Source organism: Indicator indicator, chromosome 6, assembly GCF_027791375.1.
Source record: "Indicator indicator isolate 239-I01 chromosome 6, UM_Iind_1.1, whole genome shotgun sequence".
In the NCBI taxonomy this organism is placed as follows: Eukaryota; Metazoa; Chordata; class Aves; order Piciformes; family Indicatoridae; genus Indicator; species Indicator indicator.
The window spans coordinates 31,561,962-31,575,087 of NC_072015.1; the positions used below are offsets into that span (position 1 = coordinate 31,561,962).

Below are 13,126 nucleotides of genomic sequence, written 5' to 3' on the forward strand. Positions count from 1 at the left end.
AATGGCACACTGTTAGTCGAACTCTCATAATGAAATCTACTCTGTGAAGCTGCCTTTGTAACATTTTGCCTGTAATTCTGCAGTAAAGTGAAATGCATGCCTTGATTGAAGTATCCCTATAGACAAGCTTGCTCAGACTAATTTGCAAAGGTATTTGGGGGGAGGGGCAGAAACACTTGTGTTGAGATTTAGTATGCTTTTGTGTAACCACTTCAGTGTGTGATTTTTTTTTTGAGGGAGTGGCCTCAAGTTTTATATTAGCACAGCCTGATGTGTGGCACTAGCATTTGAAAGGTGAAAGTCTTCTGACTCGATTACTGACTTGCTTCTTGAAGCTGTGAAGGCTAAATTATTTTTTCTGTCACAGCATCTTCAGCAATCCCCTTTTGGTCTGAAAATGTCTGCTCTTGAGACCCTTTTTAAATACATTGATGAGCACCAGGATCTCTATATTCAGGTAAGCTTTCTTTGAGTTTTGTCCTGCAATAGACAGCTATGGGATAGTAAAAGTCTGTTGGTCAAGCTTGTTGTTACACCTGTGTAGTATGCCAAGCAAAAGTAATGTCAAGTAACTGGGGAGAGAAGGAGGGCAGGCAGCAGGTCTGATTTGAGTCAAGCTAGGAAACTGTTTCTTAAGCTGAGGCATAGTTGTATTCAAAGGCTTAAATCTTCATGGTAGATTTGAGGAAATGCTCCATGACTGGATAAGGTGAGCAGTGGCTATTAGAGGTACAAGAAGTTTTGCACTGGTTCCTCAATGCCAAGTTAGGTTTCTACTACCTTCTCCCTGTTGATGTGGGAGAGGAAAGATACAGACATGGCTGAATTAAAGCTTTCTGGTATGAAACTGTGCATGTTGGGGTACAGAGAGAGCTTACCTTCTGCTTATTACTGTCTAACTTGCTATTTATGCACCTTGCATTGCAATCAGTGATACAGCACTAAACTCTCAGGCAAGAGATGCCAAGTGTTCAGCTTGGCTTCTTCCAGCTGATCTTATGTAGGAGTGAAAAAGCCAAGGCAGCCCTTCTGAGAAGCCTGAAAGATGTGAACTGTTTCTGGATGCTTAAAGAACCGCAAGCTGGAAAGGCACAACACGCACAAGCTGTCAATACCTCTTAAGCTTACCTTCTGTATCTGTAGGCTTTGTGCTATGCTGGCTGGGCAGCAGTTCTAAAGTGAGGTTTTAGAGACATTTTGAGGGTAATGTTAATGGTTAGAGTACTCTTTTGACAGAAGGACGGAGCTGCTCTGTCTCACAGTTAAGTTTGACTAAAACAGTATTATTTGAATGTCAGGGTGTTGTGTTTTTGTAGTGCCTCCTATGCCACAATTCCTGTGCAAGAAACCCTTTTGCTTTTCCACCTTTCTGTAGCGCCTGGCTCAATGGGTGGCCATCCAGAGTGTGTCAGCGTGGCCGGAGAAGAGGCCTGAAATCAGGCGCATGATGGAGGTGGCTGCAAAGGACATTGAGAGACTGGGAGGCACAACCCACCTCATGGATATTGGAAAACAAAAGGTATGTGAGCATCTCCATGTCAGCTTAGTAGAAAGGGTCTCTTCAGAAGACAAGGTGCTTTGCACTAGGAGGTCCTGACTTATAATCTCAGTAGGAAGGGCACTTAGACTTGTAAGGTACCATTTAAAAAGCTGTTTATTAGAGCTACCACTATAAAGAAAGAGGATAGTATAGATAGTCTGATGCTGGGAACCCCAAGCTGTGCAGCATCTAGCAGGCTTCCAGTCAATGTGCTGTGCAGATCCCATTCATGGAATGTTATCCCATTTTATTTATTCAAGCTGTTTGATTCCACTGCCAAACAAAAAGAATGTTCATGTGAGATCTTCCTCTGTGCTTTCAGATAAAGTCAAGGACATGCAGGTGGTGTAATCACCAGCATCAAGTGGGAACTGTCTGCAAGCTGGCTGAGTTTATCTTTCAGCCTAAGGATATGCACAGCACAATAGAGGCAGGAAGGTGAACCTGGATGTGCAGCCTAACACAGCACAGGCCTGGGTGTACTCAGAATAACTATGTGGATCACTAATTCCTTGATGGCTGCTGGTGGTCTGGCCAGGATCACTGTACAAGGCTCTTGTAGGTAATGGCCTGGAAAGGCAGAAGTTGGTTGGGCTGCAGGATAATGTCTTTCCTGCTACAGTCCTGTTAAAACCCTGGTTTTGTTCTAGTAAAGCATAGGATCCAGATCAGTTAAATATGTGGTGTTACACTTTGGGCTTTGTATTAAATGTATTTTAAATATGATAACTGAACATGAATGGAGCACCTGCAAACACAAATCATTAGATGTTTTTAACAGCAAGGTGCTGGACCTTAGATCCATAGATAAAGATACTGTCCGAAGTTTCAGTAAGTCTCCCAAAAGAGTTTTAGGCTTTTCCAGAACTGTTATATTTATCGCAAGATAGCACTGCTCCCTTACCAGATACAGAAGGATCCTTAATAGGACAAATCCCTTTCTTATTTTTAAGTAGCTGTACTGCTTTTCACCTGAGAAATGAATGTGCTTATGAGAATGATAATGGTAGTCTTGTCCTGGGGAACCATCCACTTGATAATGTTCCTCTGAAGTGCCTAGTCCTACATGTCATAATAAGCCTTCCAACACCTATCAGTTCTGTGATTCTGTAGTAAAGACCTATACCAGAATTGCTAGACTTAGCATTTGGACAGTGGCATTCAAAATTTCATTGTGCTGGTGTTTGCTAGCTTTAGAAGATCTTCATTGTAGCTGGTGCTGATGGTTGCAGAATCAAATCTATCCAAGGACTCTCTGAGCAGTTCCAGCTTTTGACAGCTGGAATATATTTGTTTGTAGCACTACAGGTCCCAGCAGGGAAGCAGCTGGCTTCATTTGCCCTCTTGGGAGGGAATCTATAGGATAGTCCTAGCTCTATTGCTACAGCCTAAAATGCCCTCAAAAGTTTCAGAGGCAAATGTGTTCCCTTCATCATGTAACTTTGAGGACAAGAACTGATTTTACAGGGCTTATTACATGTAGATTGTAGAAAACTCTTGCAACTGAACTAAAATTAACTTGAGTGTTTGAATTATTTATTAGTATTAACTATAGACAAGACTAGTGAATGTATTATGTACATTGCCACTGTATCAATGAAGGACAATGTAAAGCACCTGGTGAACTTGTCTCATCTAACTTAGTTTACTGCTTCACAGCAGCTTGTACTGGACACTGATTAGCCTTAGTGTGAATTCTTGCACCAATGCTTTAATCATTTAGAACTGCAGCTGGCCAAGGGCCATGTAACCTCTTGATAAGAAATGAAGCTTGGAAGTTGTATGAGCAAAAAGTCAAAGCTGATCTTGATTTGCTGAACAGTGTCTTAGTCTTCAGTGGAAGGGAAATAGATGCTGACTGAGAATAGTGTGTGATAATTGCTTATGGAGTGTTCCAAAGGACTAAGCCCAATTGACCTCTTGAACTAAGTTCATTGACACTACCCTGTGCCTTAACACTGTAAGCTGGTGTAGAGAAGTGCAGCTGTTATGCTGACCTTATTAGGTGTAGATGTGTTAGACTCAGTGAGGCCACTGTAAGGAAACTTTTATTTGGAACTGTACTGTGGGCAGGATGAAAGTGCAGCAACAAGCAATGCAGAATGCAGTATTGAATGGAGTTCTATCACTTATGCTTAGGTCAGCATTAGATGTGGCAGTTTGGCATGCAGACAGCTTGCTCTGCTAAAACCTGATGTAGGATTGTTCATTTGGAGCTAACAGTTCTGAATGGCTTGGAATGTTTTGAGTATTACTGGGACTTGTCAGGAAGCTTATGTGCTGTCATGCTTTCATCAACACAGTGCTTCTGGCAATTCAAGTAGCTTAGTTTTGTTTTACTGTCTATGTCCTTACTCTAATAACCTTCATAATCTTAAGTCATTCATCTGAAGAAAGTACCACTGGCATTTCATATGTGAATAAAACTTCTTGTCTCCTATTTCTAGCTGCCTGACGGATCAGAGATCCCTCTACCACCAATTATTCTGGGAACACTTGGCTCAGATCCACACAAGAAGACTGTTTGTGTATATGGTCACCTGGATGTTCAGCCAGCAGCACTGGAAGATGGCTGGGATAGTGAGCCCTTCACACTGGTAGAAAGAGATGGTAAGAGCTGCAGGTTTCACAAGCTGATGAACGCTTCAAGTGTGTTATTTCTCAACTGTTCCACAGTTGTGCCCTTAAACTAAAGGGGGAAGGAGAGTAAGAACAGACAATGGATGTTTAATAATGTTGAGATAAAATAGGCATGAGGGGAAATGGTAAGCAAGTAGAACTGCAAATATTTCAGCTGCTTGTAGGTCTTGTTTCCTTCTCTGATAGCATAGGCTGTATTTCCATGTTACCTTCCTTGCAGCTACAGTAAAGTGTTAACTGCTGCCTTCCATGGTATCAATTTATTGCCAGAAGGTTTTCAGGAATTACTTTCTTCTGCTGTTCACAATTTGAGCTCTTTAAGGTCATGTTGGACTGCAGAGATTTTGAACCACTGAACAGGCTCTTTATGCCTTCAGAAAGTAGCAGCACAGCAGCTTCCTTGGGTTGCCTTGTTTGCCTTGTGTTAGCATGTCGTGCTGCAGTAAGTACTGCAGAAACTGTTTTACAGAGCTAGTGACCAGACAAGTGTCCCTCTCCCATGAATGGGAGTGAAGAAATTGTGCAGTAGTAACTCCAGTTGAAACAACACTGTTAGTAACAGGGGGGACTAACACCCTTTTGTTTACAGCTGGTGCTACCAAAAGCCTTTCTTGTTTCATTTGCTCAGTGTTGTGTCAAAGGTCATGTGAATGGAAGCATGTTTAACTATGTGTTGCATAAGCATTAATCATTGCCAAGAAAAGAACTACCTGTGGTAACTTTTCTTTCTGCTGAGGCACTTGGTCACAGGCAGCAGAGTCCAAGTTAGTAAATGGGATTATCTCATCTGATAGCAAGAGGTAGACTTGCCTCAGGCTGTGTCTGATCTCTGCAGCCTGACAATGTAAGAGGCATATTTACCTGTGGCTCCTTACCTTACAAGCTGTCTGGCCTCTTCTGTCACTGGTTATACCTCGTGCTCTGGTAACCTGAGTTGCAGCAATACATGCCTCTAGTGTGATCCTGTGTACTGTGTTGTCTTGGACCTGTAAAACATGTCTGACTAAAGCCCTGTCTGGGGATACTCACTTTTATCTGCTTCTAGGCTGCTGAATTGTTATTCTGTGGACAAAGTCACTGAACTGAAGCTAATACTGAATAGATCTGTTAAAAGGAGGTAGCTTATTCCTATACCCTTACTACTGTGTTTACAGGAAATATTATGAAAGATTGAGGAATGACATATCCTAAGGCAGCTACATCTTTTCCAGGCATGTCCAACTCCTATCCAGGGAGCAGCTGGGGAACAAGTGGGATAGCTCAGCAATAGAACTACTGCAGTCCTGTACCTATTACACTTCCATGGGTGTTTGAAGTATGTAAAGCTGCTGTGTCAGAAGAATCAGAAATGGAAATTAATATTTGCAGGGCTAAAAAGCTTATCCAAAAAGTTTTCTCCTGCAGGCAAGAGATGAAGTTTCATCCTGACTTTTTCTTAGCACTGGTTAATTTGTGTCTTGTTTCCACAGGAAAGCTGTATGGGAGAGGATCAACAGATGACAAAGGTCCAGTGCTTGCCTGGCTGAATGCCTTGGAAGCTTATCAACAAACTAACCAGGTATGTGCTCAAAAATGTATCCGGCTTTTTTACATACAACTGAGCTAAGCAATAAATGTTATCCAAGCTACAAACCCTTCTGAGGCAAGCTTGCTTATTCAGCTGATCAGAGAGGTGATACAATAGTCAGTAGGGTTGACTTAACTTGCTGACAGGTTAGTTTTGTAGATGCATGGATTGCACTTTAAACATTTTTGCCTTAACAGTGTGTAGGAAGGAAAGTACATAACAAGTGTTTGGGGCAGGAAGAAAAACCAAATGTGATCACTTTTGTGTGAAGATGCCAAATTAGCTTGGCCATTAGCATTCATATCTCACTGCCACTGACCTCTAATTACGGATTAACATAGTAATACTAAACTGGGAGCTTTCAACAAAGTGCTGTTGGAAATAGATTAGGATGCCTGTTTTTATCTTGCCAGACAAGCTGCTACTACTTGTGAGAGGAATTACCACTTCTCAAGCACTCTCCAGACATAGAACATGGCAAGACTGGATAGACAGGGTAGCTCTGACTCTCCTACTGTGGCATGCAATTTCTGTGGTTAATAATTTTCCTAGTCCTATAACTTAACTCTGACAAGAGATTTCTAATGTGTTCCCACAATTAAGAGGATATGGAACAAGTTGTTCTAGAGCTTAGTTAAAAGTTTTTGAAGAACTTGAATTCCATAAAACAGTGGTGTAAGTGCCTCCAACATAATCAGAGTCCAGACTTTGTAATACTTTGTGTGTAATTAAACTCCACTGTCATGGAACTAATTTACCCCTGTCCATTTTCCTGCTTTGTACATCAGTGGTTCATAATCTTCATCACTGAAGGAGTCAAATGCTTTCATGTACCTAATCTGCTCTTGTGTTTTCCTTTTCAAAGGAGTTTCCAGTAAATGTGAAGTTCTGCTTAGAGGGTATGGAAGAATCTGGGTCTGAAGGCCTTGATGAACTGATTTTTGCTCAGCGAGATACTTTCTTCAAAGATGTGGATTATGTTTGCATTTCTGACAACTACTGGCTAGGCAAGAAGAAGCCTTGTATCACCTATGGCTTGAGGGGTATCTGCTACTACTTCATAGAGGTAAGGGCTGAAATGCACTGCAAAGACAGTATTATTAAATTTCCTACTGGGGAAGAGTAATAGCTCTGAATTTTTCATGCCAATAGCTTTTCAGGAAAGGTGTAACTGACTACTTAAGTAGGACAGTTTCTGCTAATAGTCTAAATATATGCCTTTTACTACCTGATATGATATTTGAGTGGGAGGGAAAGCTTTCAAGACAAGGCAATACCTTCACTGGAAGGTATTTCCCTCAGTGCAGGAAGAGATGTCACCACTGAAGTTCAAAGGTTAGGACAGTCAGTGCTTGATGTCCTGTATTCTACAGAGCAATAAAATGTTTACTTCAGTGAAATGGTCTGGTTTCAAAAACCAGATGCATTCTCAAAATACATGCAGCAAGAAACTGGGGTAAAAGTCTGTTTGATGGTATCCTTGTGCTAAAATTAACCTCAATCATGATTTGCTTCAAACCAGGTTGAATGTAGTGACAAAGACCTTCACTCTGGAGTTTATGGTGGTTCAGTGCATGAGGCCATGACTGATCTCATTACACTGATGGGTAAGAATAAAGCAGGTTTCACTGCACCTAAAATGGGAGCAAGAGCCATTAAAGCATGAGTGAGTTTGCAATGAGGGGGGTACCTTAGGGCTGCTTACACTAGCAAAGTATTGACCAATGAAATGGTGCTTTCCAGGTATAAAACGCTGATGCCTTAGGTACAGGAATGAGGAAAGTGTTGCCAAGAAGTTGTCTGTTTGCTTTAGCTTCCTCTAAAATTCTTGCAGCAAACTTGTATGTTGGTTAAATCAGCTCTTTTCTGCAAACTTTTCTATGGATGTCATATTGAATTCCTTGGGAGTCCTGCTTTCCAACAGCCATCCAAACATATAGCAGTAGAATTAAATACAGTTGCAAGGAAGTGCATATTTTGGATAGCTGTGAATTCCATAACTGCCTTTCATGCTTACTGGTACAGTCTCTGGGAGGTAGAGGTCAGAATTTCATTACAGAGTTTTCAGAAGGCAGACTTCTATGTCCCATGCAAAGTGTTGCCAACAAAGGCATCTTGTTTCTCCTGGTCGAATGCTAATAGTAGGTGCTTCTGGTTTACAGGTTCTCTTGTAGACAAGAAAGGGAAAATTCTCATCCCAGGCATTAATGAAGCAGTGGCACCTGTTACTGATGAGGAGCTGATGCTATATGAGAAGATTGATTTTGACCTGGCAGAATATGCAAAAGATGTAGGAGCAGCAAAGCTCTTGCATGATACAAAGGTATACTGTGCTGTTCCCCCTCTGCCCTACTTAACTGTGCTAGTGCAAGCATCTATATTGAGAGAAACAAGCTTCAGTGGACAGAATCATGTCTTCAAAATTGAGATGGCTTTGCCCCACTATACAGTTACATACTTAACAGCAGTAGTTCCTCTGCAAGGTTACATACTTGGAAACTTAGTCTAGTTTATACCATGTTCAAGGCAAGCAGTCTAAACAACTTTAAATGTCCTCCTTGGTCTATGTATAAGTAACATTTCCGACTTGAACACCACTAGATAAGGAAAGTTCTGTATTCTTAATAGTCAATAAGAACTGCCAGCAGTTTTCCGGAGATCGGATACCACACCTACACAAAGGATCTGATTTACTCTATCTGTAGGATGTTTGGTGGGTTATCAAAAATAGAGTAGTTGCTCTAAGAGGTGACTTCTCACTAGGTGAGAAAACAGCTTGGTCTAACTGTGATGAATGTAAGGTTGACATACTGAACATCTTCGTAGATATGGCAAGCAAGGGCTGTTTTGTAGCCATGAAGTAGGCAGCTGCCTAAATCTTTGAACAGGCTCAAGCTGAATAAACTCATGTCTGAATTTCTTGAATCATCATGCTTGGGTGCTCTCCAAATGAATGCTTTCAACAGCATTGACTCTTGCAATGTATAGGTATTACTGATTTTAAACTGTTAAACCCTAAATGTATTTACATCTATCAAAAAAGCAGACATGGGTGTTGTAAAAGACAGGTTTAGATGTGCAGGTCTGTGTTCTGTCTTAGGATTGTCAGGAGGAGATTTCAGACTCAATGCAAATATGTCTAGGTAACAACTTTATAATCCTCAACCTTATCTTTATATGCTCAGGTTTACATCAACTGAGAGCACACAGACTTCCTCGTTTATCCTTGTCCTATAATGGATGAAATGTAGCTTGTATATGAGGAGATGGCAAGATGATACTGAACTAGAGCTGTTCATACTTAAGCAGTCTAGTCCTAGTGGAATTTATCAAGGGTTCTAAGTTGCATTCTTGCAGGAAGGGTCATTGGGCTAAGGAGAGATTTGGGAGAGAAGGCTGTCATCTCCAGGTGAAAAACAATAGGCTTGAGAGATTTGAACTGACAGTTACATTTGCTTTGAGTATGACAAAAGGCAGGTTGTCCTGGAACAAAAGCCATAAATTCAGTCTCCTGAATTTCTGCAATGAAATTCAGGCTTGAGATACTGTAGCTGTCTGTAAAGGGCATAAGTGTTAAGTACCCAGGGTACTTGCTGAACAGTTGTGTTCAAGGCAACAAGGAGGAAATGCAGAAGTGTATCTGAAAGAGGCAGTAGTGCTCACTTCAGTCAATCTGGAGTTTAAGCAGTTAAACACAATAGATGATATAAATAGGAGCACACTGTGTGCCTCAGCACAGGGGTGAGACTTTTAGAAAGCCCATGGTCTTTATAAGCCTGTGACTCAGTGATGAAGGCACCTGCCAGAGGCAGTGGGGACCAGAGCTTCTAATGCACTGTGCACATACTGTGCTTGAGCCCCTTATAATTGGTATTTGTTTGCTTGTCAGAATAAGGCTGGCCATGCCCCGTAAGTTCTGTAGAACTAAGAGAAAGCCAAACTAGAGCTCTTAGGGTGCTGAAAACCCCACTGTTATATCAAAATGTGCTGAATGGGAGTAACAGCTTCTGTTTATAGCTGAGTAGTCTTGAATGAGTTGCATTTCTTCATGAGAGAAAGCAGTTTCTTGCAAAGTGTTTATTTGAAGAGATTGTTACTTTGGGAACTCTCAGATTTCATGTGTTGTGTCTTTCCTTTTGCTTCTGCAGAGAGATATCCTTATGCATAGGTGGAGATACCCTTCCTTGTCTCTTCATGGAATTGAAGGAGCCTTTTCAGCCTCTGGAGCCAAGACTGTGATTCCTAGGAAAGTGATTGGCAAATTCTCAATCAGACTTGTGCCAAACATGAATCCTGAAGACGTCACAAAGCATGTATGTTGAGATGGATTGATGGTATCAAAACAAGTAGTCTCTAAACTTCTTCATGCCTGGGGGAAGACTGTTTCTGGTTTCTAAAGCAGTTCTGTTTGTTTGCATTGCTACCACCTTCCTTGTCCTGTATCTCAACTTGGATACCTAAGGGAATTGCTGTATGGTCCCACATTAGACTGTTCTTGCCTGGCTGTTGAATTTCTCTCAACTAACCTGAGTAAACGGCTATGAAGTAAATGCTAATTTAATTGTAGTGCACTTGAATTGCCAGAAGTGTTCAAAAGCATAAGGGTTTGACCTATTGGCCAACTCTTCTACAGTATACTGTTAGCTTGCCTGAAGGGGATACTCTCACTATAGAGCAGAGACACATAGGAATAATATGAAATAACAGTACTAGGCAAAGTAGTGACCTGAAAATCCCTGAGAAGCTTTTTGTATGATCTTTACCCCTGTTTATACAAATGCTATCAGTAGATACAACTGTTCTATTTATCTTACAGGTTGAAGACTATGTGAGCAAAAAGTTTGCGGAGTTGGAGAGCCCTAACAAATTCAAAGTATACTTAGGCCATGGTGGAAAACCTTGGGTGTCAGACTTCAATGATCCCCATTACCTGGCTGGGAGGAAGGCCATGAAGACAGGTCAGTGTTTTCCACTTAGCATTGGGAAGAGTGAAACACTTGTTCCAGTACCTCAAACACTGAAGAGGTCATGTTTGCAGTGTTCTCCACTTCCATAAGTTTGCCTTACCAAGTAAGGAAGCATATTGTGCAATCCTTAAAATCAATTCTCAGGTACAGGAAGAAACTTGCTATGAGGCTCATTCCTACTGTACCAGAACAAGCTCATTGTTATGGTGTTGGTTTTGCATAAGGACAAGACCATAGTTCAGATTTACTTACTTAGCCAAAGCCCTCAAAGTTGAGGCATCCCATCATCCTTCTGAATTAGTTATGCTAGATCCCATAGGGCAGCTAGAGCAAATCTAACTTATGCTGGAGTACAAACAGGCTTTCAGATGCAGTGTTAGTGTAAGTGAACTCAAAGTGATGGTACTCCAGCACTACATCTAGAGGACAAATGGCACGATTCTGTGACTTCTGCAGTCTGGCTGATTAACGAGACAGATTTGGACAGCACATGGTTACATGGTTACAGAAGTGGTTGGCACTTGACTGCAGTAGGGAAAAACAAATGAATTCCAAACTGACTGAAGTATCACCTTGTTCTAGTTTTTGGAGTTGAACCAGACCTGACAAGGGAGGGAGGAAGCATTCCTGTTACCCTTACCTTTCAAGAAGCAACAGGCAAGAATGTCATGCTGCTTCCTGTTGGAGCCGCAGATGATGGTGCTCACTCTCAAAATGAGAAGCTAAATAGGTAAGAGAATTTATCCCTGTGCCAGGCTCATTTGTACTGGGTCTTGGTATGTCTTATGATGAGGACCAAGAAGAATCAGGCTTTTGTTTTTCTTTTAAGTCTCTGGAAGGCAAAGCAACATTTATCCCTAACAGAGACTGACTGGGTAGGTCACTGTAGTTTGTAGATGGATCTTGATCTCGTTACTGCTGCTTGTTTATATACTTCAACCCAGAAACAGTTTTTACACTTGGGTCTCCAAGCTTGGCTGCCCTCACCTACCCCAAGGCTGGCATTTCTGTTGCCAGAGGAGATTCCAGGGGTGTTAGGAGCATTGTACCTGTTGCCTGCAACAGTTGTGCTTATAGCATCTCTTGCCTGTGTAGGACTGATACTGCAAAATGCACAGCTACAAGAAACAGCTCAAATGGAGACAATGCTAATGGAAACTATCTTCTTTCCAGGCACAACTACATCCAGGGAGTGAAGATGCTTGGTGCATACCTCTATGAAGTCTCCCAGCTGAAAGACTAAGTTAGACACCTTACTTCTGGCTCATGGATCAGAAGTCTGAGTTTTCTTACCATGTCATCAGTTAGCAAGTCTTACCTGGCTCCCCTTTTCCACTAACACTCCACAGCTTTGGTGGGGGAGGGGGAAGCATGCAGTCCCACTTGATAAAGAATATTTTATACCAAACCTTTTCTTTAAATGCTTCCTTCAAATGACACAAACTGTTCTTTCTGGTCAGCAGTCTTGAACAGCAACTTTGTCCCTTCTGTTTCACTTCAAAGTTGTGGTTTGCTGTATTAATCTACTTCTGTAAAGGAGGAGGAATGGTTTACTCTGAGCTGTTGAAGCAACCACATCAGTTGCAGGACTGCCAGCCAAGTTTAAGGCTCTGATTCATGGATATGTCTTGGAAGTAGTCAAAGTGACTGATTTTGGGGCTATACTGGAATGTGTTCAAGCTGTAGTGAGGCATCTGTCTTGCTGACTGACTGACTCAGAAGAGCAGTTTGTCTCTTACAGTTGATACCTGCCTGCAGGTTTCAGTCTACAGTGAATGAGGCTATAACAAAATTCACTGTGGTAGTGACTGTTGGCCATCCTTTTGTAAAGGTGCCTTTATACTCCCTAAAAAGGACAATAAATAATCATGCTCTAGAGTTTGGCTCTTGGTCTCTAAGGATTGAATAGTGACTTGGGAGGGAAGGTAACTTGGGAGGAATTCTATGGCTATAGAATCAGGTGAGCAGTGTGGCTATACAGAGTGTGCCTCCTGGCAATCCAGATTAGGCTTTGGCTCCATAGCAGTTTGTGGACTTGAAACTGATGTTGCTAAATCCTGATCTTCTGAGAGAAAACAAGTTCATAAAGGTCTGTTTTGGCTCTGAGACAGGCCATACTGTAGCACAACTGATGATACTGCAAGGGTGTGGGTGGAATTTGTAGGCATAAGTGGGGAGAATAGTAGCACTCACTGCAACTGACTGACATCCAACTTCCAGCTGTCTTTTGGAAACATTGAACTCTAACACTTCTGGTATTATGTCAAAAAAAAAAACCAAATCCTCTTAAATGTGCTAGTTTCAACTGGATGTGGCTTGCTTTTTGAATTCCCTCACCATCATTAGCAGGCTAAGCTAGATAAGTATTTCAAGTGATGCTGCTTTGCCTGAGAGCATGGTGCAGCCCTGTAT

General features: G+C 41.7%; 1 protein-coding gene across 2 annotated transcripts; it reads left to right on the forward strand.

Annotated features, from left to right (window-relative positions):
- Positions 1-397: 397 nt before the first annotated feature.
- Positions 398-12,573, forward strand: CNDP2 (carnosine dipeptidase 2). Of its 2 annotated transcripts, XM_054381543.1 has the most exons (11): positions 398-457; positions 1,376-1,519; positions 3,988-4,150; positions 5,650-5,738; positions 6,613-6,813; positions 7,270-7,354; positions 7,910-8,070; positions 9,896-10,060; positions 10,564-10,705; positions 11,297-11,444; positions 11,888-12,573. In XM_054381543.1, the coding sequence occupies exons 1-11, from the start codon at positions 398-400 to the stop codon at positions 11,955-11,957; spliced, it is 1,428 nt and encodes a 475-aa protein (XP_054237518.1). In that variant the 3' UTR covers positions 11,958-12,573. The 2 variants fall into 2 exon arrangements, with proteins under 2 accessions (XP_054237518.1, XP_054237520.1); XM_054381545.1 differs by lacking the exons at positions 3,988-4,150; positions 5,650-5,738.
- The last annotated feature ends 553 nt before the right edge of the window (positions 12,574-13,126 follow it).

Bases quoted from the DNA above. Each gene is read 5' to 3' on its own strand.
- CNDP2 (XM_054381543.1), top strand. From the start codon at position 398: ATGTCTGCTCTTGAGACCCTTTTTAAATACATTGATGAGCACCAGGAT. The intron at 458-1,375 runs GTAAGCTTTCTT...ACCTTTCTGTAG, and splicing joins ACCAGGATCTCTATATTCAG to CGCCTGGCTCAATGGGTGGC. The intron at 5,739-6,612 runs GTATGTGCTCAA...TCCTTTTCAAAG, and splicing joins CTTATCAACAAACTAACCAG to GAGTTTCCAGTAAATGTGAA.